The following is a 27,808-nucleotide window of genomic DNA, read 5'->3' on the forward strand; positions in this document are numbered from 1 at the left end:
CTGAATGCTGAAAGTGTTCCTCTCAGCTGAGAATGAGGCGTAGGGAGCATCGCAGCGTTGCCATTCCCGTTTCCTGTCTGGATGATTGTTGATGAAGAGCGCGCAGTGAAAGCCAGCGGGCTGGAAAGCGACACTCCATGCACCATGGTCCGGGATAAAAAGGATAGAGACAGCTGGGGTGAGTGGTTTCTGAGCCTTTCTTAAACACCACCTGCGTGTGTTCCTGCATACACACACCACACAGTCGTGGGGTTGCTATGGTGGAGCAGAAATGCTGGAGAAATAAATAACACGACTGATGGATCCATCAGCGCGTAAAAGGATGGCGATCAAGGACCAGGAGCAGAAATATGATAATATGAGGATTATAAATTGATTGTAAATGGCTGGTGTTGTTGTGTAGCTACAGCAGCCACAGCCCAGGTCCATCACGGCACAGCCCAGTGACACAGTTGTTTATTCCCAGCCTGTCAGTGTGTGACAACGCTGCATGATAACACAACCCGTGTCTAGGCTTTTTTTTTTTTTTTCCGAGGTGTAGGTTGTTTTACAGTAAAATGATCGCCAGGTCTGTCACATGAGACAGGTTACTGATAATTAACGCGCTTTGCAGCAGCAGTGGCACAGCGCGCGCCCTCTCTCTCTCTCTCTCTCTCTCTCTCTCTCTCTTTCTCTCTGTCTCTCTCTTTTAATTGCTAATCTGATCAATATTGCGTGATTAATTAATTTATGGATCATCTCCACGCATTGCTTTTGGTGTTACCTGTGATGTTATGCAATAGGTTGCAAATTTCATACTGTATATGATTATTGCGTAAATACGCAGGAATGCGTGAAGAAGTTCAGGGGCATGGGAATGATAAAGGAAAACAGTGACCTATATACAACGCGAGAAATATGACGTGTGTGTGTGTGTGGGCATGTTCTCATGTTCAATAGTGTCAGAGATTCCTATTCTTATGGGGACATATGGATTAAAAACACAAACAGCAGCTTTTATAAAAAAACAAACAAACAAACAAACAAACAAACAAAAAAACAGCTAATGGTCAAAATGTTTCCTTTTGGTTGCTGAGTTAGGGGTTGGGATAGATGTCAGGGTTAGATGTAGGTGCAGGCACAGCATTAACTGCAGTTAGCTGCATTAATTATTATTCCAGTGGAAGATCCTCATAAGAATATTAAGACAAACGTGTGTGTGTGTGTGTGTGTGGCCGTGGCCTCTTGCACTATATGCTAGGCCAAGGTGAGCATGCAAGAGAGAGAGAGAGAGAGAGAGACTGGGACTCTTGGGTCATATAGTGGAGCTATTTATGTATGCATTTTATGCATTAATGTGTTGGACAGAATAATTAATCCAAGGTTCTGAACCACGTCTCTCATTATATAAGAGTATCACAGCTGCAATGCCATCTATTACCGATTTTAGCATGTTTATTTTAGTAAGGATGACTCATGACTCAGGAGCTTCAAGACTGCTCTCGATGCTCTTAATGATCTTTTTTTCTGCTGCATATCTCTTATTTTTTTGCATAAACTTTTTAAGGCATAAGAATTCAGCTCCGTCTTCCTCCTTTGACCCTAAGGGCCTGAAGTGGGACAGATTGGTATGAGACAAAGCAAAAGAGAGGCGTGCAAACTGAACCACTGCCAAAGACACTGCTTTATAATGTATTCAAGAAACAACTCAAACCATTTGGCATTCTCTTTTTTTCCACATTCACGTGACAGTTTAACAAAAGTGAATTATGTGAGCATTTATGTCTATTTAAGGATGTGAATAATCAAAACAGCAAGGTGAAATGTTTACGTACTCTAGGATAAATCTTTACACGTTAAAAAAAAGAGAGATGAAAGAAAAAACATCCATAAGTCTGTGTTTAAAATTCTTCTTATGGCTGGGATTGGGGATTTTCTGTATCGGTCCTCATTTTAGGGATCTGTAATTGATTACACTGCTTTGCCCGAATGACATCTGGGCCTTAAGCCATTCTTATAAACACAAATCCTAACATTGCTGCCTGTGAATGCTTAATGTGTCAGAGAGCACAGAGAGAGCAAAGGGGCTGCACTGACATACCAGATGTATACAGTACATTGTCTCTGATGTAATATAAATCTAAGCAGAATGTCAACCTTTCCATGAAAATAAATTTATGAACGCAGGAATAAACATATTAGGAGGAGCAGTTGGTAAATTGTTAGAGCCCTCTGCTGCCTGTAAAGCAGCTTGCAGTTGTAGTGATATCAGTGACAAGCGTAGCACTTTCCCACACCCGACTACACCTTTTGTACTGAACTACACAGGATTTGTGGCTTGCTTTTAAGAGCTCTGTTTTCTAAACTGGTCAGGCAGAGTCTGATTTCCATAACCAGAAAAATGGTAACAGAAGAGCAAAATGAAGAATTAGCCAGATCTATTACATAGCATTACTGCAAATCACAGGCTTTTTCCAAGGTATCTTTGAAATTATATAGAAGCACTCTTAAACATCACACCCAGCACTTCATTCATTCTTAGTTTATTTGTGATTGTCTAATTCAGTTGTTTCATACAACCGCACAGCTCTCAGTAATGTATACTGTACATCAAAATCATCAAACCCATTCTCTTCTGTTCATTCAACTCTCTTTCATTCTTGCATGTCACTGTTTTCTGCAAAAAGCATCCATGCGGCTGATAAACTGCTCTGTATCTGTAACATGTACATAAATAACTAACTTTTAAATATAGTCTGGAAAGGTCACATGACCACATATGCAAACTGTCTCACTGATTTTCGAACAGGGGCATGAGTCACTGCAAATTAATACGAGTTCATATACAGTCAGGTCCGGAAGTATTTGGACAATGACAGAGTTTTTTGTTTTTTTTTATTTTGCCTTTATACACCACCACAGTGGATTTTAAATAAAACAATCAAGATGTGATCAAAGTGTAGACTTTCAGCTTTATTTTAAGAGGTTCCACAAAAATATGGCATTTACCATTTAGGAAGTACCTCCATTTTCAGGGGCTCAAAAGTATTTGGACAATTGACTGACAAGAAGTTAATTGACCAGGTGGGGTCCATTCCCTCATTACTTCAAAACAAATGAAGCAGATAAAAGGTCTGGAGTTGATATCAGGTACTGAGATGGCATTTGGAAGCTGTTCGACTAGAGCTACCAATATGAAGTCCAAGGAGATCTCAATGCAAGTGAAGGAGGCCATCATTAGGCTGAAAAAAACAACATAAATCTATAAGAGAGATAGCAAAGGTGTAAACCACTGGTAACATTCAAGAACAGGAAAGCCAGATTAGACTTTGCCAGAAAACATCTAAAAAAGCCTCCCATGTTCTGGAATAAGATTCTTTGGACTGATGAAACCAAGATTAACTTGTACCAGAATGATGGGAAGAGAAAAGTATGGCGAAAGAAAGGAACTGCTCATGATCCAAAGTATACCACATCATGTGTCAACATGGTGGAGGCAGTGTTATGGCATGGGCATGTATGACTGCTAATGGAATGGGTTCACTGGTGTTTATTGATGATGTGACTGCTGACAGAAGTAGCAAGATGAATTCTGAGGTGTATAGGGCTATACTCTCTGCTCACATTCAGCCAAATGCTACAAAACTGATAGGATGCCGCTTCACAGTGCAGGTGGATAATGACCCTAAACATACTGCGAAAGGAACTCAAGACTTTTTGAAGGCAAAGAAGGCCATTCTTCAATGGCCAAGTCAGTCGTCTGATCTCAACCCAATAGAGCATGCTTTTCACTTACTGAAGACAAGACTGAAGGCAGAAAGACCCACAAACAAGCAGCAACTGAAGGTGGCTGCAGTGAAAGCCTGGCAAAGCATCTCCAGAGAGGAAACTCAGAATTTGGTGATGTCTGTGGGCTCCAGACTTCAGGCAATCATTGACTGCAAGGGATTTTCATCCAAGTTTTAAAATTATGGTTATATTTACAGTTATGTCACTATGTCCAAATACCTTTGAACCCCTGACAATGGAGGTACTTTGTTGAAAATGGCTGTAATTCCTAAATGGTAAATGCCATATTTTTGTGGAACCTCTTAAAATAAAGCTGAAAGTCTGCACTTCGATCACATCTTGATTGTTTTATTTCAAATCCATTGTGGTGGTGTATAAAGGCAAAATCACAAAAACTCCGTCATTGTCCAAATACTTCCGGACCTGACTGTATGTGTGTATGTATGTATGTATATATATATTTATATATATATGTGTGTGTGTGTGTGTGTATATATATATATATATATATATATATATATATATATATATACGAACACACATTTATAATTTATATATTTGTTATATAATTTTTATATAATATAATATATATTAGAATATTTATTTATATGTCAATATATTGAATATTTAATATTCAAGATTCTGCACTATTTCAAGGTCTCTATTTAGATGTAAACAAATTTGTGATATTGACCATGCTAACTGCTTTGTACAGAAAGTAAGATTTTCCTCATGCCTCATCTCTTCTGTTGAAGCATGTGTACAACAGACAGCACTCTGATGGATTTAATGTTTTGCACAAACTTGTGGAATCCGTGCCAGCTCGAGTGCATACTGTCATTTTTTTAAAACTAAAAACTAAACATTAAGTGTGTTTGTGTGTATGACAGGGTCTTTTGTGGACAAGCATGTATTTGAGTGGAGCTCTGAGGATGAGGAGCCAGACGGTAAGGCTCGGCCAGTGCAGGTTCTGGTGGTGAAGGATGATCACACGTTCGAGCTGGACGAGGCAGCGCTGAGTCGGATCCTGCTGGCCAAAGACCTCAGAGACAGAGAGATAGTCGCAATATCTGTTGCTGGAGCTTTCCGGAAGGGGAAGTCCTTCCTCATGGACTTCATGCTACGCTACATGTACAGCCAGGTACAATCACCTGTATGTTAATGGATAGGGTCGGTTTGAAATCAGACCACTTAGGGGGGAGGAATTGAGAGTGGGGAGAGGAGATCTCAATCAGACAGAATGATTCATATAATAAGAGCAGGGGAGAGAGAGAGAGGATGTGGGAGCTGATGAGATGCACTTCCCGTAATATCAGATATGAGATATCGGATTTCTGCCATTAGTTATTTACACATGAGCTGTTCTTCTATTGCGCTGGAGTTAACACACTGTAAGGCGTGTGCACAGCTTACGTGATATGTATCATCTAATTTTGGGGTTTATTATGTGTGTATGTATGAGAGGCCTGTGGGAACATGTGTAATATGAGTGTGTGTGTGTGTGTGTGTGTGTTCTCAGGCGAGTGAAGACTGGGTAGGGGATCCTGATGAGCCTTTGACAGGTTTCTCATGGAGAGGAGGCTCTGAGAGAGAGACCACCGGCATCCAAATCTGGAGTGAGGTCTTCCTGGTGGACAAACCAGATGGAAACAAGGTGTGATAGACAGGGACATAGATTTAGTCCGTAATTCTTTGACATTTGTGCCTTAATCCACACACAATAGACTGCAATAGAATTACACTGTGCAGGACATTTTATAGTGGGGCTTCCAACTGATGTGCATTTAGAATTTATGTGTCAGGGCTGCGCAGAACAACACCACCCTGTCACTGATTATTTCTCTGTAATAGATAGAAAGAAAGAGACAGAGTGCTTTATTGATCTCTAGGGGAAATAGTTTTGTTGCAGTAGTACAATAAACAACAAATTACAAAGAATATGCACAGAAAACTACAGAAAAAAGATAAAAATGAAATGCTATGTAGCACTACAAAGTGTTTTATTCCTCTTATACCAGTTATATGTTGACATTTACAACTTTTACTACACATACAAATTACACATAGTACTTTTGACTGTTTAGAGTTACATTTAATGTTGGAAAACATCCACAAGACATTTTTGTTGCTTTTATCACTTACGTTATAGCAGCTATAAACTCGTTCCCTCCCCAGCCTCTCTTTTTTTCTCTCTATTTAAATTAAATTAGACAAAACAAAAGCACATATTGTCATTTTACTGAGAACCTGAAAGTGCAAAGTCCTGTGTCCTGAAAACATTCCCATTACGAAAAGCTGACACTGGGGACTCCTTCCATAAATGTAAATAAATGTCTTCTTACAAACAAACTTCACCATATCAACAATTAGAGATATTTCTTTGCTAGATAACGACACAAATTTTAATCTGTTTATTATTAGGCTTAGATGTCCACCATACACGTCTCTGAGAATTATACAAAATTATACCATAGCATGTTTGAACCTCAAATCTGATTGGTTAGAAGGCATTAATAAATTTTCTGACAGTAGTGCCAGCCACGCCACCCCATCATTGATTATTTCCTATAACAGCATGCATTTTTTTTCCTTACATAATCAACACCTTCTGACCAATCAGATTTGAGATTTCAACAGCTCTGCAGTATAAAGGGTAATTTTCTCATGAAATGTTCATGGAGCAAGTACATGTTCAAGGCTATGCTTGTTTGCTTAGATTTCAAAACTCGCTTAGATTTGCAGAACGTTTGAATGGAAACTGTATTGTATTGAGTATATTGCGCCTTGTGTGTGGCTTGTGTTTCTTCTCCTGGCCTGTAGGTGGCAGTGCTGCTGATGGATACACAGGGAACGTTTGACAGCCAGTCCACGCTGAGAGACTCAGCTACTGTATTCGCCCTCAGTACCATGATCAGCTCCATGCAGGTAACGTCTAAAAACACTAAAACACACCTCCTCGCGTGTTAAACACTCAGGCACATGGACTGAAGTGCTGAGCTTGGCACTGATCTCTCATCTCTTTGCAGGTGTATAACATATCACAGAATGTTCAGGAGGATGACTTGCAGCACCTGCAGGTACGACCACTCGTTCTGCATCAAGGGAACACACAGCAAAAAAAAAACAGCAGCAACAGCGTCTGTGCATAAGCCTGCCTGTTTGAGTTCTTGAGGTTGCCAAGTCAAATAGAATTCTGATACACAAACCTCCAAAATGCATTGAATTAATTTAGTACAACAATAAATGTCAGCAGAACACATGATTTGCTCTGGGACCTCTTGTGAAGTAGAGCAAGCATATTTTATAGATCATATACCTTCGTGGAACAATGAAACATTTTTTTCCAACCTCAGAGGAAGTCCACAACCTGAACCTGTAATTACATGTTGGCGAGTGAAAAATACGAGTCTTGGAGGAACATGAAGGCAGGAGCCTGAGCTTTCTACCCTTACAGTTGTGTTTGTGTGTTTTCTGTCTTTTTGTGTAGCTCTTTACAGAATATGGTAGACTTGCCATGGAGGAAACGTTTCTCAAACCGTTCCAGGTATTTACATTAATCCATCTCAGCACATATTGACTTTATCAGCTACTATTGCTATTTGGGAGAGGAAGGAAAAAGACCAAACTGGAGATGAATGTTTGTGTAAGCTAAATATATTGTGTTTTTCCAGTCAATGATTTTCCTGGTGAGAGATTGGAGTTTTCCATATGAGTTTCCCTATGGACAAGAGGGAGGGATGAAGTTCCTGGAGAAAAGACTAAAGGTCAGACACCTCCTGAGTCACTGCTAAGTGTGTGTGTGTGTGTGTGTGTATGTGTGTGCATGCTAACTCAGATCAGACTGACTCAGCGGGTGGGCTCAGAATTGGCAGGGAAATAGTATTGCATGGAGAACAAAGCATCATCCTTTATGCTTGTGTAAGACTCTTTATGTAAGGTATTGTTCAGCAATGTTGAAAATGTTCTGTTCTTCGAAGCCTAATGTCTTACTACAGAATGACTTCAGTAACAGAATCAAGAACTGGTGTTGACTGTTTTCCCATCTTTTTCATTTTTAAAACATGTCTTACTGAATGTCAGCTAAAAGGAGTATTCCCAGGAGGTCTCCCATCCAAGGCCCGACCCTGCTTAGCTTCTGAGATCAGACAAGAATGGGCATGCTCATGGAGGAATGGGGATAAGCAAGAGCAAGCAAGCAAAACAACATATTTATAGTTAATTATCATGGTCTAAAAGTTATCGTTTAGATTGAGTAATCTTTAAGCAGCAAGGCACAGTGGTGCAGCAGGTAGCGTTGCTCCCTCTCAGCTCCAGGGTTCCTGCTTCAGTTTCCAGCTTGGGTTATTGTCTGTGTTGACTTTGGCATGTTCTTCCCATTTCCAAGTAGGTTTCCCCAGGGTACTCTGATATCCCAGACCAGGATAAAGCAGTTACTGAAGATTAATGAATGAATAATCTTTTGGCTTAAAATTCAACACTGAGTAAAATGGAAATCCAAAACACAGTTTGAGCTTGTTATAATGTTCCATGTAAAGTTTATCAAGCTTGCTACTTGGTGTGGAAAATGCTACTATTTTTAAAAGTGCATATTTTGGGTAGTAATTGAAGCACTCAGCTACAAGGGAACAAATCAGGATTTCCCATCACTGGGCCTCATTTATCAAGCTGGATGGGAACGGATTAATTCATAAATTGTACATAGGAGCATTTACATAAAAATTTTGGTATTCATGAATGTCTTTCAGAAAAATGTTCATATCCTACTCTTGCTCCTGAGTGTGTGTGAATTTACACATAAGAATGTAAACCTTGACTTGATCGACTTGAAATCATATAATTTGTATGGATTATTGCACTTTTATATATGGAATATACTGTTGAGTTTATATAGCTTATTTTTATTATATTTACAGCATTTAGCAGATGCCGTTATCCAGAGCAATTTATAGTGCTTTTTAGTCTCTGACAAAAATTCTTGTGCTAGTTCAGTAGATCAGGGCTAAGAATACCATAGAGAAAATTCTGTGATTTTGTAATTCAGTTAGGCCAAAAGAAAGGCCAAAAGAAAAGATTTTGATCTTTTCAGGTGCTGATACACTGCTAAATATTTTTATTGGCATAGAAATAAAAGTCAAAATAATTTCCATTTCTTCCTTTCTGCCTTTTCTTTCACCGTTTAGTTGTCATTTTTATTTTCTGTCCCTCTGCGCGCTTGACCTTTTATGGGCACCACTAAATGCAAATGAGCTGTGTCGGGAATGCGTTTTGCACTTTACGGGTGATCAACATGCGAATGCGAGTATGAAGAAATCAGTGTTTCTGAAACTTTTGTAAATCCAGTGGAACATTTCAGCTTGTTGTGGCTTTTACACACAACTTTTACACACAACTTTACTAGAAGCTTGATAAATAAGGCCCATTGTTTGCATTAATGTTATGAAATGTGAAAGTATGCTATATAGTGGCAGTGTTATATTTTGGTAGCAGTGCTCTCATGGCTGTGTATGTATGTGTAGATTTCAGAGAACCAGCATGAGGAGCTGCAGAACGTGAGGAAGCACATTCACTCCTGCTTTACCAACATCTCCTGCTTCCTCATGCCTCATCCTGGCCTCAAGGTCGCCACCAACCCCCACTTTGATGGCAGACTCAAGGGTATATGCTTCGACATACTCACATACACACAGATACATGAGGATTAAAGCCTAAAAAACCTAAATGTGTGAGTGAATGAGTGTGTGTGTGTGTGTGTGTGTGTGTGTGTAGCCCTGCAATGGGCTGGTGACCCATCCAGGGTTTTCCACAGCTTTCCTTTCAATGGACCTCAATCTTTTAGTAAAGCTGTGTGTGCGTGTGGTTGTAAATTTTTCACAAGCCAAACCAAACTAAAAATTTCTGCCAGATTTACAAATTTTGGCAACTCAGATTTTCACATACTCACATGCATATGTTGATAAATTATAAGAATTCTATAAAACAGAAAGAGCTGAAAATGGCAAAATGATGACTAAGCAGTAAAAGAGCGCCTCCTAAGCGCAGCCTGTGCAAAATCTTCCAGTAATGCAGCTCAGCCATTGCAGCGTGTTGGCTATCCTAGACATGCGCTAACTCTTCCTCCTTTTTTCCTCCTTTTATATTTCATTTATCTTAATATAAAGGCAAGCCTTATTTGTCTAAATTTATGGATTGCTTTGGGTTGCTTTCTTCATTAATATAAAACGACTGAGTTTCTGAGTTTCAGTATTGAACTAGCCAAGTTATTTAATCTTGACAGTGTAATCCAAATATAAAATTGCTGATTATGTGATTTGAAGCCATCTTATACTTATCTTATACTTAAATTTACATACACTTTGCTCTCATAGGATACAAACTTTTCTTATGAATTTTCATGAATACCACATTTCTTGTATAAATGCTCATGTGAATGACTTACGAATAAATTTGTTTGTATTCAGTTAGAACAAAGAGGCCCAACTATAACTAAAACTAACTTAACTATAATACAGCAGTTACTGAAGATGAATGAATGAACATGATCATCAGATGACTGAAAGTAGAACCTTTAAGCCCATTAGAGTTTGTTTGACTTGCATTGTAGAGATTGATTCAGAGTTCATCGGTAACCTGAAGGTGCTGGTGCCATGGTTACTCAGCCCCAAAAACCTGGATGTCAAAGAAATCAATGGCAGCAAGATTACCTGCAGAGGCCTGCTGGAGTATTTTAAGGTGATTTTTTTCATTTTCATTTTATTGAACCGCCAATAGGTTGAAAGAGGCTAGCTTTTATCTGTTTTTAATCTTATGATTGTATGAAAGTCAAATATCATTATGAGCAATTCATAAGCTAACATCTGATCACTACTTTTTGTTGCCTTTCAGGCATATATAAAGATTTACCAGGGAGAAGAGTTGCCACACCCCAAGTCCATGCTACAGGTACTCTACACATTTATCCATTTACTCAGCGTCATACTAACACTTTTTTATTGCACACAATATTATAAGTTGTGCATGGGAGTGCATAACAGTACCATTCTGCTTGCAAATGATTTTGAATCTTGCTGCTTGCTGCTGGTGGGTGTTATGGAAACCTAAGAAACCATGTCATACCATATCAAATATTTCCTTGTGGAAATAAACACCATGGTCAACTGTTGGCTATTATTTATTTACTGTTATGTGGAAGGAATGAAGCACAATGGGGTTTACTGTTACAGGGAATTGATAATTAAAAAAAGATGTGATGTGACCACCTCTTACGCCACAGCAATTTGCCAACGATTACAATTTTTTGGGCCATACTTTTTTTTAAATCAATTTTTATCCTTTTTATCCATTTATAGTTACACTTAATGTTGTGGACCATCCATGAAACTAGTTAATTCTTATTATCACTTGCAGCTCAGCAGCTATTAACAGACAAAAAAACTGCAACTTGTCATCTTATTAAGAAACCGGAAAGCACAAAGTCCTCTATCTACAACACTTTTCTGTGTCAGAAAACTTAAAGTTACAGCTTTACCTCTGACTATTACAAAGCACTGACACTGGAGTCTCCTTCCAAAAATGTTAAATATTGCTAAACAAAAAAAAAACAAAAAAAAAACATAAAACTACATCAATAACTACCTCTGGAGTGTCCACCACACAAGTCCCTGTGAAAGTTGTTACTATAGAAACGAGTGCATCAATATAAACCTGAGATATGAACTATAGCCGGCACTATTGTCAGAGTTGCTGTAATAGAAATTTAATCACCACTTTCTGACCAATCAGAATCAAGAAGTCAACAGCACTGTGATAGCAATAAGCAGTTCTAAGGGCAGTCTATTTTGCTTAATTATAGTGTTCATCAGACATCCATGCTAAATTAATGGCTAGCAAGCTACCTAGCTACTGAGGTTAGCAAATAACATATAAAAGCTCAAATGTGTAATGCTTAATTTTTTTAAATGGTACACTCAAAATGAGTAGCTTCACTGATGATGCTTAGGTGAATTAAAGTCTTGCCGTTAGGACAATGTCTATGATTACAGCACTATGATGCACAGTGAAGCACAAGAAATTCACAAGTGGACACCTACTGTTATGCAGTCTTTGTTTCTGAGTTGAGTGACTGCAGTATCTGAATACATATTGTGGTGTTTGTGTGCAGGCCACTGCAGAGGCGAATAACCTGGCAGCTGTAGCTGCAGCTAAAGACCTGTACAACCGAAAGATGGAAGAGGTGAGAGACCCAGCAACACATGAACACTCAGGCTCTTCTCATACTGCTCATCACTTTACGTCAGAATCAGGAGGAGAGAAGCATTTTACATCTCTGATAAACTGGGTTACTGAAAATGAATGAATGAATGAATGAATGAATGAAATTGCACAGCAGTATCTGACTACCTATTTTATTAGTCTTTCTCATACTATTACTTTTCCTAAGTAATCTTACAATACAGTATATCTCTGTTGGGGCATTGTGGTACAGTGGGTAGCGTTGTTGCGTCACAGCTCCAGGATCCCTGGTTCAATCCTGAGCCTTAGTTTCTGTGTGTATCCTCCTTGTGTTACTGTGGGTTTCCTCCCAACTCCCAAAAACATGCCAGTAAGTGGATTGGCTATGCTAGGTGTGAATGTGTGCGTGCATGGTGCCATGTGGACTGGCATCCCATCCAGGGTGTATTCCCAGCTCTAGCCCAGTGTTCCTGGGATAGGCTTCGGATCCATCAGGACCCTGACCAGGATAAAGCCGTCGCTATGAAATTATGATCTTATTGTTGCATTTACCCCACACTACTCATCCCGTACTTCCTTTAACAGGTGAGTGGGGGTGACCGGCCATTTCTAGCCCCGAGTGAGCTGCAGGCTCGTCATGCAGTGATCCGTGATGAAGCCCTAGCTGTGTTCCGTGGTGTGAAGAAGATGGGTGGCGAGGAGTTCAGTCGCCGCTACCTGCTGCAGCTGGAGGCAGAGATCGACGAGCTCTTTGTGCAGTACATCAAGCACAATGACTCCAAGAACATCTTCCATGCAGCACGGACACCCGCCACGCTCTTTGTGGTCATCTTCATTATGTATGTGGCGGCGGGCATCACAGGCTTCGTGGGCGTGGATGTGATCGCCAGCGTGTGCAACATGGTTCTGGGTTTCGCTCTCATCACGCTCTGCACCTGGGCCTACATCCGCTACTCCGGCGAGTACAGAGAGCTCGGCGCCCTCATAGACCAGGTGGCTGGAGCGCTGTGGGACCAGGTGAGCTCATCTCACTTTACACACTCAGGCGCCCAGACACACACAAACTCTTACAAGCATCAGCTATGAATTTAAACAGAGGTAAGTATAAGTACCAAATATGTTTTATTGATTTTTTTTGTGTCTTAAAGCCTTATTTAGTACTTATTTAGTACTTAAAGCCACATTTATTTATGGTCTAAGCTGATCTAAGATAAGTTCATATCACTGTGTTTGTAGTCATTAAAATGACTACGTGTAGAAAATAATCTGATATCTGTAAAAAAAAAAATAAAAAAAAAAGGGAGACAATAATTAGATCAACACGATTACATGAACTAAAGTAGTGTGGCATTTACATTTACATTTACATTTACGGCATTTGGCAGACACCCTTATCCAGAGCGACTTACAATCTGGCACACACATACAGGTATATACAGAGTAATCTGATATCATAGAGGCCGCAGTCCTGTCTTCTTGTTTTCTGTTGGCTCACAAGCCTTGTGAATTCACAGGTCAAAGTTAGCAAAAGTGAAAGGAACTACTACCAGAAGCAAGCACATCTTTAATGCCGTCGTGTCCTTTCCCCTTCAGTGAATTGACTTTTCCACCGGGTGAATTTTAGATTTGCTTTTGATCTAATCAATGCTTTACCTGTAAAGCAGAAAACCATACTTTCAGGTGTCTCTCATATCGAGATCAAAAACTGTAGATGTACGTTAGAATTTCTGCAGCGTGTAAGACGCAGGACACTTACACTGTCCAGTGCAGCTTGTTCACCACCAGAGGGCCAGATACTAACTTTGTGCCATGCAGCTGTCAAATGTCAGAATAATAAGCTTCCAAATGAAAAAAGGAGTGTGTAACCCAAGTTGGAGACTAGTGCAAGAAAATGTAACCCAAGATTATGGGTCTTGACAATTGACTGGCTTTCATCTTCTCGTACGACAAACATGGTTCAAAACTGTATACAATTTCCACTTCAGTAAATCAACATGCCCGGTCACTTAAAAATCCCAAATTTGCGTGCGTATGCTTTTGCATTAATTTTCTTCTCTTTTTTTCTCTCTCTGCTGTAGGGAAGCACTAATGAGGTAAGGGGCATGGAGAGTCCTGTTTACCTGAAATTAACCACAAATCCAAGATGAACACTCATGCCTTTTGTCTATTAACCCATTCCTTCCCTCTCCCTCTCTCACAGGCTCTGTATAAGTTGTATAATGTGGCTGCCAATCATAGGCAGCTGTACAACCACGCCTTCCCCAGACACCAGACTGAGCAGCACCCCGAACAGGACAAGAAGAGAAACTGAGAACACACACTCTCTCACACACACACACACACACACACACACACACACACGCAGGCCCAGATGTACACCCACTCTGTCAAAGAGATGCTCCAGCCATAGCACACTTGAGCTTTTTGGATCATGCACGTGACATCATGGACAGAGAGAAAGAGAAATCAAGAGAAATAGAAAATGCAAAAAATTCGCATTAATGCTGTATAAGGAACAAAGGTCAGATTCAGTTGCCATGGCATGGCATGCCACTAATAGCTCACAGAAATCCAGTATAATAGATAATAACTCCTGGAAATCCAGTAATGTAGATTGGAATCCCAAGATCTAGGTCCAACTCAGCCTGGATTTTCCACCAACAAGATGTTGGAACTGATTCAGGGAACCAGTGAACAATCCACTCGCCTTTCCACCGGGTTAAGAGCCAAACCATTACATAATCAGAGCATATCTTACCATCCAAAGTAATATTCATAATATGTGGAATTAGTATTGTAAGGTTCTATCTCCAATTCATTCAAACACCAGATAGAACCTTATAGTAGTAAAGTCATAAATTGTTATACCTTGTCATGCACAAAGATTATATACAAAATGCCAGATACATGTGTGGCACTTATTAGCATTAACATTAATAAAGTTGCTCCCATTCAGTTTGTTGCATGCTCGCTTGTTTGTCAGACATTTTAAATTTTTTTTTAACGAAAATAATTTGACACCGTTCACGTTTTATTGTAATGGTGGCTACAAGAGTAAAAAGAATGAGTGGCTGAAGTTGTTGTCATGCTGATAAAATAATGTCAGACCAGCCACATTTTGTTTTTAGAGGCGAAATCATTTTTCCATCCAAGGATCGCCTCTTTTGCGGTGAAAACGCAGTGTTCCCAGATTAGGCCCTGGCACCTTGTTGTTGGAAGAGGGCTATGATATGACTACTGCTCCATCGAAGCAGAAATGCAAACTGCGCATGTGGATAGTCTCATGTAACGTCTAGTGTTGTATTGTTTTATGTTGTCCAAGATAGTTTAAATCACGTGGTTTAGAAAAATGTGAACTTGCCAAGATTTCTCAGTGACTGGATTAGGAAATTCTAGACACCTAGAATATTGCCTAATGTCTCCTGGATATGAGGTTAAAGGTGCAGGGGGAAAGAAGATTTTCTTTTCTAACCACATCCACATTGATTCAATCTGATTTTACTGTGCTAAAGCTGAGGCCACAAAGTTTTGCATGGTGTTCTTGAACCATCTTTTGGGAATGATTGAACATTTTCCCTCAAGTCTAGTTTTTCTCTAGTTCTCATTCTTAGAAGCTATGTCTCTTCCCATATTACACCTTAGCAGTGTCTGACTGATGGTGTGAATTTTACGCACTTTGGGCTAGAGGCTTTATTCTGGCCTGGATCACAATGATTTAAATTACTATTTTGCTTATAATTTGAGAAATAGATCCAACCAAGTTCATCAAAAATATCACAGGCTGGTGCAAAAATATAACTGTGGGAGTGAGCAAGATTTGTCAAGATTTCCCTTGGGGCAGGCAAGATTGGTCAAGAATTCCTTTAGGAGCCAGAAGGACTGGTCAAATTTTCTGAGGGAGTGGGCAGAATTGGTCAAGAATTTCTTTAGGAATGGGAAGGAGTGGTCAAACCTTCTAAGAAAGTGATCAGAATTGGTCAGACTTTCCGAGGGAGTGGGGCGGATTTGTCAAGAATTCTTTCGGGAGTAGGCAGGATTGGTCAAGAATTCCTTCAGGAGTGATTGGCCAAAATTTCTGAGGGAGTAGACAGGGTTGATCAAATTTGAGGGGACTGGCAGGATTAGTCAAACTTTCTGACGTAGTGAGCAGGATTAGTCAAAGTTTCTGAAGAAGCAGACAGGATTCATCAAAATTGAAACAGTCCAACTTAGTATAAATAATGTACTGAATTTGGATACTAAGGTAACTACAGTTGACTAACTACAAAAGTTCATTATTGCTACCAAAAGAAAATGCCATACCAGTCCCAGATAAAATGCCTTAGATATATATACATCCTCCTCCATAAAAGCCGCAAATCTTTAGGCAGATTTCATCCTCTTTTGATTTTCTAACTCAATGTAAATATAAATCTTACCCTCTGCACTTTTAATATATAAAATCTTCAGTGTCCTGGCAATTATGGGCAAGCTTTTGTGTGTTGGTAACTGAATTATGTTGAGTTGATGCTGAAAGGTATAAGGGCGATAAAGCATGGTTCACTCAAGTATGTAAGTGTCGTGCTGAATGAGCTTAAGCCTGTTCTGTACATGTGCTGTTCCTGCCTGAAGTGCGGTCAGATGACTGTAGATCCACCACAGTAAAGGATTCCATTTATTCACTATAAATAAGCATAATCTAATACACTTCTGCTATTCTTGCTGTACATACACAATATTCACACACGTACACACACAGCACTAAAACGCAGAGAACAATCTGTGCTGATGGCTGTAGAACACTATCCTGGCTGGGTTACACTCATACTGTTTTATTTTGTAACAAGTGTCTTGTTTTATGTTGAATCCAGTGCTATTTATAAAGAATTAAATATTACATGTTTAAAAACTAAAGTCGTCGTTAAGGTGAGTGTTTTTCCATGGCCTGCTGTGAGCCAGGAAATGCTGCAAATTGTATCTCATCCACTACAACTCACACGTCCAGGTCGTGGCTAGAGCTTCTGATTTCAGTCTCTGCAAAATTCACAAGTGCCCATTTTTGTTATTTCAAATTGATACCCGAGTTGAAAAAGTGAAATGGCTCGGCTGATGAGGGCTTTAACAGCTCGTCGTTAACACAATACTAATTCAGCCTATGTAGGATTGGGTTAGCTACTGTAATATGAACACTAAAGGTGGTGTTCAAGTTATATTTCATTATACCACAGCGCTGTTCAATTCTCGATTCTGATTGGTGGGAAGGTGTTGATTAATATTCTATAATATCAGGTTTATATTACTGCTCTTATTCTAATACATTATCATTTCCATAGTAATGCCTAATTCACAGGGACTTGGTATATGGTGTATGTTCTAAGTAATCAAGGTGAATAGTAAATGTATTTAAAAAAAATTTGTTGTTATTCATCAAGAAAAATGCATAATTGTTGATATGGTGGAGTTTTCTATGAGGACACGTTTATGTAACATTTTTGGAAGGAGTCTCCAGTGTCAGTGCCTTGTGATAGTTAGGGTAAGGGATTCCACCACAAGAAAGTACTTAGCATGGTGTATTTGCAATTTCTCTGTTAGAAGAAGTCACTTTTTTTGTCTGTAATATGAAAGCAAGGGAATGACTGCATACAGCTGCTATAAAGTAAGTGATAAAGTTCTTCAATAAAAACCATCCCGTCATTGATTATTTTCCTATAACAGCACACTCCTAATTGTGGTTGTACATATTATAACTGAGTCCTTAGGATAAATCGATTTCATTGTACAGCCGCATATTTTATTTACCTCTTCTACTAAAGCCTAAGTTTTATTTAAATAAGTTACTAGGTACTCACTGAAACCAAGTGAGACGTATACTGCTACTGGTCCTGTGTTGATTTCTAGCATAAAATGTTGTGTTGTTTACAAATGTACAAACTTTACACAGAAAATCATGCTCTGCGAAAGTTCTTGCTTACTCTCTCACAAACACACACCCACACAATCCTCCACCCATCCCCCCACACACACACACACACACACACACACACACACACACACACACACACACACTCGAGTTGGCAGGATCTGTGAGTTTATAACAGAGTTATGAGGTCAGATAGCGGTCAGCTACACACACACTTCACACAGAATGAATTTAAAAGTTGAGATCAAGCCATTTGACGTATGCGAATGCTTGTGTGTATGAAAATTGGGAACATATGCGGCAAAACGGTCATGCACGAGCAATGCCAACATTCAGCCTCTCACTCACATACACACAATAATTAAAGACTTAAACATATTGCTGTTACACAGCATGGAGAGGTTTTTAGTTTATATATGTTTATATATAATTTCATTATGCAGGAAAAAACAGACATACATAAAGATACAAAGCTAAGAGCCAAAAGAGCTCACACTTACCCTGCATCACATGTGATGCTTCTGCTGACAAAATCTAGTCTTTAAATAAAGACATATTCCTTTGGAAAAATTCACGAACCTTTTACATTTAGAACAGGCTGGATTGTCGTTGTCAGGAAAAGTCCATATAAAAGCTTCATTGTCCATAGACTGAAGGCAGAAGAGTGTGTTCTACAGGCTGAGTGGCCACACAGGCTGAAGAAAAGAATATACAGGATTATAACACTCTTCAGACAATCGAAACACAGGAAGAGCTCTGTGTGTGTGTGTGTGTGAGAAAGATATTTAGTTCAGGAAAATGATTCACTAGTGACCAGGTCCCAGTTTCCAAAAGGCACTGTAGTGTTATCTAAACTGTAGAGAGGGTAATGGTCACTATAGCATCTTTTGATAGTATTTTGGCTGGAAGATCTTCCGGAAACTCATCGTCATTAATTCAGCCACACACCTAATCTTTCAGGCTATAAAACGGATAAAGTTTACATTATACAAACGCTGCTTGTAGGTGTGCAGCTCTCACTTTTATTCTCATGTAGTCTGAGCACACCCTACGAGCATCTGCTATATGTCGTAGTGTGAGTGTGTGTAGTCCACACTTGACACTTGTACGCTGCTAAGGCACACACAGAGGCAGACGCATGTGGAGGCTTGGCATTGTATGTATTAAGGCATGTGTGTTTCCGGATGTCAGTCTCCTGCAGTTCACATGTTGTGAGGGAAGTTTTTGGTTGGCTGTTGAGCGTACCACTGCTGCCGTTGCTTGCGCATGTCGAGTTCGGTGAGCAGTGCTTGACGGTAAGCTTCGTATGATTTAACGATGCGCTCCAGCTCCTTCATAAACAGCAGCTTCAGCATGCCCTGATATGTGTCCAGATCCATCAGCTGGAACAGCTCCCACTTTAGGATGTGGTCATACCTGAGACAGGAAATAAGAGGCTAGCATGATACAATGGCTAATAAAAAAAAATGACTGATTGTACAAAGATGATAGCCTTCGACTGAATAAAGCAGTGATATATAGAAATGTAACCCTGCATAAAGCAAGCATCAAAGCAAGCAGGGCTACATTTCTCAATATCACTGCTTTATTCACAGAGCCCAGTGCATGTGGAGCTTTTTTATTTCATACCACCCTTTATTATCCAAGTTCACAACACAGAGCAGTGATTCTGGCAAATGCAAGTGACATTTTAATCAAGATTTTCTTAATATTATGCAAATGATTATATATATATATATTTATAGCATAAATACAAATGATTATATATATTTATAGCATAAATACAAATGATTAGCTCCAGGAAGTTTCATAGGCTGACTTCCCTCCAATTTTCTACCTGCGGTTAGTTTCCACATGCAAAAAAAAAAACAAACAAATATGATTTTATCTAAGCACAGTTTCATTTTTTCCTTGATTTTGTAAGAGAAATTCTCAAACAAAAGTAACATGTCAATGTGTATAAATTTCAGCAGGCTGTATAAATTCTACTTTGTATCTGATTGGGTACTGATTGTGTGTAATGAGTGACGTTGTTAAACACCCACAAGTGACAGCTCTAGAGTGACATCAGTAACTTGACACTTTTTAGTAAGAACACAAAGTAAAGATTAGACTGTAGAGATTAGACTATGCCACTTTTCAGCTCACTCTCCGCATGCAGCTGTTTCGTTCTCCTTACACCACTGTACAGGCAACTCATGTACATGGCAAGGTTTCAGAAACTTTTTCACTATCTGGTTTCTATATCAAACATTCAGGTTGTGCTTCATGGGACATCAATGGTTTACCAGTGTTTTCATAATAAAGCTAACAGTTTAAAATGCTGAGCAGTTAGATTTTGTATTTATAACAGGGAGCTTTAATACAGTATGATTTCTTGGTTCAGTTTTTTCATAGACAACCATTACAGTCGAGTCAGTGTAGAAAAGAAAAAAACAAAAAGGCAGATGGCCTGCAGGACCTAGGGGCTGCATGTGCAGAAAAAACCTTTATGCCTTAAATGGGCTTCTGAAATGACCAATAAACCAGCTCATTAGTGTGCAAGCAACTGCATGTGTGTTCATGTGTGGGAACTCACTTAAGAGGTGCTCTGGCGTAGACCTGCAGCCAGTCCGGGATCTCGGCGGTGTGGTAGGGGTTTGCTGGCACCAGCACTGGCTGATTCCGCTCGGGGGGACGGGGCTGGTAAGTGATTGGTGGAGGTAGGGGCGGAGGCTGGTCGTAGCGTGGAACACTGATGGCCAGGGCAGATGGAAAATGAATAAAATGTATTAGAGCCAGAGGAAAACACAGAAGTTCAGAAAATATATAGTAAAAATCTGACTGCATTTTCAGGTTAAAAAAAATTCATTTTGCATGAAACTTAAAAAAAAAAGTATATAGATGCAAGACATATTTTTAGCTGTCTTTCAGTTTTGCAGGTTCAGGATTCTGAATAGCAGCACTGTCAGTATGGGAGTGTGAACCTCAGTGAAATCTGTTCTACTTCCTGAAATGATTTGATCGACTAGTCATATAGCATGTTGTTTAACAGAACGTTTAAGTTCACAGCTCTGGCACACAGATGCCAGACTGGTGGCTATAGATCAGTTTGCTCACCCACACATACCGACACGTACCTGGGAGCACACGGATGCCTGTATTGGGCCCGTTTATTGATGTGGTCGACATAATAAACTCCAAACTCTGCAGACTCCACCCTCTCCCAGCCAGGTGGAAGCCCCTCCCTCTCCAGCGGGTGACTCCAATGAGTGGTGTTTGTGTTGTGGTCGATGTAGTATTTCCTGCCTCGAATCGTCCAATCAACCGTCCAGCCAGGTGGAAGGGCCGTCTCCTCTCCACCCAAACTCGCCAGATTGCCTAGAGACTTTGCCTGCATGCGTCCAATAGCTACAAAAACACACGGGCACACACACATTACAACAGCAGTAATATTACAGTTAAACACTGAGCTAGGCATTCTAGCATTATGATTTATTCTGTTTATTTCATCGTTCCACATTGTTTGACAAAATATTATTATTACAAAATTCAGTCATGGATCACGATCTGGTTCATCCAAAAATCAGTCCTGGTTGTGGAAAAGAAAAAAGAAAAAAAAAAAAAAGGTACATCATTCCAATCCTCCCTGCAAAATGTCACATTGTCATGAATGTGACATTCTTTTCCTCCTTTCTTTAAGCTATTGTATCAGTGCAGATATTACAGGAGAGCTACATGTGTAATCAAACATCTGCTGTTGATTTTGGGATTTTGGCCTGTTTGGGGAGACTCTCCAGGGGGATTGGGGGAGGAAGGGAGGGAGAGAGAGAGAGAGAGAGAGAGAGAGACTGAGTGTCACTGTGTGCAAATGTGTGTCTCCAATTCATCTGGGAGTAAGTGCCATTTCTGAATAGGAATTTTCTCATCATTCTGACAAAAAAAGAGAGGAGAACCGGAGCCAAGAGATTGAGAATGTGTTAGAACTCTCAGTCAGTCAAGGGAGTGCCAAAACATTTCAATATCAATAAACTTTTCAAACAATATCACCGCTGAGTCAGTGTGAAGCAGTGAAATACACTGAAGACACACACACAAAACTCAAGATAATAAAAGATACACTCTCAATCACTGTCAAAAGACTTTGCCTTCTATGATGGTAAATTCTGCAGCTGGGTGAGACTGTGCACGTCAATGAGCATATTTGTGAGTATGTGTGTGTGTGTGTGTGTGTGTGTGTGTGTGTGTGTGTGTGTGTGAGTCTTAGGCAGGGATGGAATGTGAGGAAAACCATGCTCCTCGCCTCCTACTGCAGAAGGAGAACATTCCTTCTTGCTCTAACACACAGACACACTGCAATTATACTCATTCTTTTTATTACAATTCTGAATGATCGGTACCTTCAACTTTAAACAGACACGCAACTGAAACTGTTTAATATAGAAATGGCAGTTTAATACACCTGAACCTGTCCAATTCGTCTTCAACCAGGATGTCTCTTCACACAGTGAGTTTACATTAACCCCATCACAGTCTGACTGGTGTAAGTGTTAGATGGTGTAACAGGATTAAAAAAGTGTATCCAGTGGAACTGACGAAATGTCAGATCTTTCAAAATGTGTTTTTATGGTCTGACTATATTCCTTCATCCATCACGATCATGAACCACTCTGTGCATTTTAATGCCAGTGAATAGAAAAGCTAACCATTTCATTCATTCATTTAATTCATCTTATGAAAATATTGGGCCAATGTTGTCCTGAGATCATAACATGGCTTTCATCATTGACTGCCTGTATATATGCAAAGATTGTTTTTTGTCAAGACAAATAATTTCAATCCGACTGCAGATTGAGAATGAAGTGTTGATATGTAACCTGAATTCAGCACTGTGTCGAAAACCTGTTTACATGCACATTCCATGTAATCAAATCAAATTTATGAGCATGCAAGAAGCAGCATTTAGATTCAGTGTTATAGAACAACAAAAAGACTGCCAGTCCCGTCAAAGCATTTTAAGTAGTTAACGTTATCTCAGCATGTTAGTCGCTTTGCTTGTGTTAGTCTTAGATTATGTCAGTCTCAGCAAAACATCCTCCCAAATATCCTTATTAAACAGAAGGTGCTACAAAGCATTTCTGTGCTTTTGCTTCAAAATATTAGTTGGATAGATCTCATTCTCATCCATCCTTACTTTTTTCCACTTGCCATAACATGTGTTATGCTGTAAACAAAGATGCCTCAGAATATTTGGAAAGATGCAGACTGTAGGAATCAGATTCATGATAAGGTTTACATGTTGATTACTCTCCTATTTAAAACACTATTAAAGTGATTACCTACCTTGTTGGATTAGATAAAAACCTTTTTTGGATTGGCCTCACTCAGCTTACTCTATTATGATTTCAGTGTATACACTAGTGATGTTATGCTGTGCATGAAGTGTGTGTTGGGAAGGCAGGGCAGTTTTAGTTCAAGCTTTAACTTCAAGAGAACAAGTCTGATGACACGAAGCCTCGTTTAGCGATTCCTTCAAGAACGGGTAGGGATTTTGGAGGGCTGTTTCAAGTAGTCTATGTGTGAAAGGACATGGGAAGTCAAGATGCTGAGGATGCTGCAGCACCCCAACATGCAGGAGTCCTTTAACTGCAGCTGCAGATGCAACTGCTAAAACTGCAAACTGCTAAAAAGTTTTTGAGTTTGTATGTCATGAGTTTGTATTAAATGTTTTTTTTTTTTTTTTTTACCATTTGTAGTTACATTTAATGTTATGGAACATCCGCAAGGCTCTAGTCTTCATGACAGTTTGTGTTTTAGAAACTTTGTAGTTTCTCTGTAACATGACAATATGCGCTAGAGGCCTCTAATAAGCATTTGCAGCCTCAAGACCAGAACCATTTTTCAGTTTTCAACATGCTTCATTAAAACATTGTGTGTTTTGTTATTTCATATGGGCTATTCGTTAAATTAGGAAACCACGTATGATCATGGCTAGTGCCAAAAAAAAAAAAAAAAAAAAAAAAAAAAAAAGCATGACATGTTTCAAGTTTTAGCTATAACGGTTACTTGCAACTTTAGTTATTAAGTTACAATAATACTGTTGCACTATAAAACCTAGTTACTGATAGTCTTTCATTCAAGGCCCTTAACAGGGAACACTTATTAAAATATGATCATAAAGTGATTTGAATATATGGCTGATGACTACATTCCTTTAATACTTGCACAGAAATACATTATCTTGAAATCTAACCCTTTCCACAGTACGTCGCGATAACGCTACACATTAATATGTCTACCTGTGGCAAGATCATTTGTACCAGTACTGGAAAACTGTATCATCACACCATTTTTTGGTCATTTGGTACCTTCAGCACCTTCCTCAGCACCACTGTCCCACACAATCCTAATTTCTATGATATTTTACTCTAACTCCCAACAGAGTCCCAACAGAATGAGGTACATTAGAGCAGGAGCAAATGTGCAGAGCTGATTGCCAGGCCTGCATCTGTGCATAGCGATCATACCTGGTGATACCAATCATACAATTATTCAGAACGTTTAAGAAGCACTATTAAAGCATTCTGCGTTTAAAATACATACAACAGAAGTGTGGGAACACTGACCAGTCTGATTCATGAGAAAACCTGACCTGGGCTTGGAGAAGGAGAAGGAGACAGAGAGAACGAGAGCGATGGATAAGTATAGTGTGTATTTATAGCAGCATAGCTGATGTCTTTGGCATGTGTCAGTTATTTAACTCTGGGTGGAGACAACTGCTTAATGCAAAAGCTCACATTAACACACACACAACCACATGCACACACACTGCACTCACCTCTTTTACAACACCAATACAGATAAGCACACCTAGCTTACAGTATCCACTACACACCACTAGCCAGTTGATTTCATAGCAATCCGCTCAGTATGACCACAAGGCTGACCTCTCCTCATATACACTACCATTATAGCTACAAATTATACTTACACTACAATTGTATGCGTCTAAAAACTGTACTCCGTTCTCTCTGCACAGTAATGTGAGGACCTGTGTTATGAGGTCACCCAATCACACATGCAAAAGATCTACAACTGCATGCTGGTAATCACATACGCGCAGAAACAGTTTCTCCAATGGAACAGTCATTAGTTGCACAATATTGCTGAGAAAACGGATGTAGATTTGACTGTGCGTGTGTGTGTGCGCTGCGGACGACGATTTGTTTAGAGCAGTCCTCCCACGCTGATGTCATATTACTAACAGCCCCAAGCATTTATTCTGAGCAAGCCTAATCATATGACTGCTGAATCTGATAGAACTACTGATATTTGCCTTTTATTTTTTACACTCACTGACAAGTAATACATAACATTCAGCATTATTTACAATATCTCCATTTGTCATAAATGGCTGCGAGGTGATATGGTTTTATTCATACGTTTATTATAGATCGGCAGGAAGCTGTTTACTCAGACTCTTCTGAAGATATAAATAAGGCCATGTAGACATCAGGGATACATCAGGATTCAAGACTCGACTCGGACCTGAGCTTTTTAGGCTCTGACTTTGATCTGGACTTAAGATTTTGCTCTGTCGTACAAACAGGCTATAACAGAATGTTGTTTCAATTAAACCATGTTACTCAATCTATGCTAGCACAGACTACAGGAAGTCATTAAAGCATACAGAGTCCCTTGGTAAATTAAATAATCAGTGATTTTTTTATTTTGTTACAGGGATGAAAACCACAACCCAAATTATTATATGTACTAGTGAGTTCTACAAATGTTAACCTATTTTACTAGTCACTTGAGCTTAATCCAAGCCACAATTTAAAAAAAAAAAAAAAAAAAATCAGCCAGCCCTATAAATAATGTCACCTCAAATCTAATAGCATTCCTAATATTTTAATATTATGCTTGTAAAATAAATCTGCACTAAGAGAGTTTTTTTATACAGTTAAAGGGGTCCCTGGAAGCAAATCCCTGCCTTAGTAAAAAAATTTATTGCTGATGTTCTCCTGTATATTCCTGTGTCCCTTAAAGCAGAAAAGACTGCTGTCATGACACCTTTCCCTTCAGTCACATTAGACAGAGGCATGCTGGGTAAACTCACTCACTGCTCTTACCTGCAGGTGGGCGAATGTGAGGCTGGGATGTCTGAGGCTGCGTAGGGCCTCGTGGATAATTGAGTTCGCTGTGCTCGTAATATCTGTAGTCGTCGTGGAAGTGATCGGCTCGGCGTGTGCGCCTGGGCTGGTTATCGTAGTACGCCTCGGGGGGATAGTAGTAACGGGCCACATCTCCGTTCTCCGTTATCGGTCCACCATCACTGATGAATGAGGGGGTAGAAGGGGAGTAGTCGTGAGGAAGGTCAGGGAGCGAGCGTGGAAGATATGTTGGCGCAGACAGACGATGGCTGTCTCGACGAGAAACCTCGTGCTGGGGTCGAGGTGTTGCATTACGCAGGAAACTCTTCCGTCCACCTGCGTCTGTCCCTGCCGCCGGACTCAGTGGGTACACACTGGCACCAGGTACCGCTGGAGCTTCTGACAATGGCACCTCTGCTCGCCGCGGGATCGTTGGCCCATGACGGATGAATGAGGGCATAAGATCTGGGGGAAAAATTGCCAGAAAACTGAAAGTTGCTAATTAAATTGCTGCTTACAATCCATTTTTTATATTTGAATAGTGACATCTTAGTTATGCACAATGTCCCAGATGTGACAGTGATCGGTTTAAAGACAGATTACGACCTAGATTCATGTCTATGATCTGTTTTATATCAGTCAACACCACACACTTTCACCGCATAAAATTCTTCAGTTTAATGGATGGAAAAATGTCAACTCCAATCTAACACTGATCCAGCGTTTCAGGCCAGTACTAGATCTGTGGATCTTTAGTGCAAAAAAAGGGAGTTGTGAAGGAAATGTGTTCTTATCCTTCAGTTTTTGACTTTGTACTGTCAGTAGTCTGGATATAGCAAAGTGACCTTGGGTTTGAGAATGTCACTGCAGAAGTGTTGTAAGTAACAATATTAAAACATAAGGAACACACAGTCAAACTTCACAACAACTACACAACAACTACACAACAGCACTGGACATCATTCTTGAATAAATTCTCATTAAAACACAATATAGACCTACAATAAGCTCTGTAAGCTCTCTGATACATGAGGGATAACTGAGATTCTTATCTATTAACTATATCGGAAATCACTATGACAATCCATTTTATCTTCAGCATGGTTTTTACTAAAGTTACACCTTTAAACATGCAGCTTATTTAAAGCTCAGTGAATCAGTTACTCACTCCTGAGCAGAGGAGAGGTCTCCTTCTTCACGTACTTCCCCTGGACCTCTGCTGGCTTGGACGCTTCGTTCTTACTTTTCTTCCTCGGGAGCATCATAGCTCAGTGAATGCAGGAGATATTAAAGTGGCAAAAACATTTCGGTGATGGTTTCCTGAAAAGTATTTCGTCAAAGACGCTCATTTTTGAACTCGTAAGCCACAGTTCTCCGGCTATCAGCTTCGCACTAGAGCTCAGAGCAGCATTCGCTAGCTAACGTTAGCTAAAACAACAACAAAACACACGACGAGCCTGCTAACTCAGTTTCCTTACTTACTTTTAATACTTTTATTACGACTTACATTATCACAACTAATAAACAACTGACTTCAGTCTCTCTACGCGTCAACAGAATTTTATTACCACCCCAATAAAGCAGTCTAAGCTATGAAATAAGTTGAGTGGTCAAAGTTAGAGTAGGCTCCAGCCTGTTGCTCTGTACCCAGCCCATACAGTCCGGGTTGCCAGATCTGCGATAAAGAAAGCACCTCGCTAGATTTTAAATAGCCAATATCACAAGTACTTTTACGGCGTTTGGTGGACCCCCTTATCCGGGCTGATTTATATTTTTATCT

The 27,808-nt window shown here is 39.7% G+C and overlaps 2 protein-coding genes across 2 annotated transcripts; one reads left to right on the plus strand and one right to left on the minus strand.

The window, feature by feature from the left end:
• atl1 (atlastin GTPase 1) lies at positions 1–16,890 on the plus strand. Its single transcript, XM_026944217.3, has 14 exons — positions 1–178; positions 4,659–4,909; positions 5,288–5,422; positions 6,589–6,693; positions 6,795–6,845; positions 7,256–7,312; positions 7,440–7,532; positions 9,285–9,423; positions 10,370–10,497; positions 10,651–10,707; positions 11,927–11,998; positions 12,583–13,014; positions 14,076–14,090; positions 14,198–16,890. Exons 1-14 carry the CDS (start codon positions 82–84, stop codon positions 14,306–14,308), a joined length of 1,743 nt encoding a protein of 580 aa, XP_026800018.1. The 5' UTR covers positions 1–81; the 3' UTR covers positions 14,309–16,890.
• Positions 16,891–18,041: 1,151 nt separating this feature from the next.
• sav1 (salvador family WW domain containing protein 1) lies at positions 18,042–27,693 on the minus strand. The gene is made up of 5 exons (XM_026932564.3): positions 27,197–27,693; positions 26,008–26,493; positions 21,016–21,286; positions 20,475–20,630; positions 18,042–19,312 (listed from the first exon to the last, which is right to left on the minus strand). The coding sequence occupies exons 1-5, from the start codon at positions 27,291–27,293 to the stop codon at positions 19,099–19,101; spliced, it is 1,224 nt and encodes a 407-aa protein (XP_026788365.1). The 5' UTR covers positions 27,294–27,693; the 3' UTR covers positions 18,042–19,098.
• Positions 27,694–27,808: the final 115 nt, after the last annotated feature.

Source organism: Pangasianodon hypophthalmus, chromosome 3 (assembly GCF_027358585.1).
Source record: "Pangasianodon hypophthalmus isolate fPanHyp1 chromosome 3, fPanHyp1.pri, whole genome shotgun sequence".
In the NCBI taxonomy this organism is placed as follows: domain Eukaryota; kingdom Metazoa; phylum Chordata; class Actinopteri; order Siluriformes; family Pangasiidae; genus Pangasianodon; species Pangasianodon hypophthalmus.

Coding starts and splice junctions, on each gene's coding strand:
- atl1 (XM_026944217.3), top strand. CDS start 82: ATGATTGTTGATGAAGAGCGCGCAGTGAAAGCCAGCGGGCTGGAAAGC. Junction 4,910..5,287: donor TACGCTACATGTACAGCCAG/GTACAATCACCT, acceptor GTGTGTTCTCAG/GCGAGTGAAGACTGGGTAGG. Junction 11,999..12,582: donor ACAACCGAAAGATGGAAGAG/GTGAGAGACCCA, acceptor TTCCTTTAACAG/GTGAGTGGGGGTGACCGGCC.
- sav1 (XM_026932564.3), bottom strand. CDS start 27,293: ATGATGCTCCCGAGGAAGAAAAGTAAGAACGAAGCGTCCAAGCCAGCA. Junction 26,494..27,196: donor GACCTCTCCTCTGCTCAGGA/GTGAGTAACTGA, acceptor TTTTTCCCCCAG/ATCTTATGCCCTCATTCATC. Junction 20,631..21,015: donor AGGCATCCGTGTGCTCCCAG/GTACGTGTCGGT, acceptor CCTGGCCATCAG/TGTTCCACGCTACGACCAGC.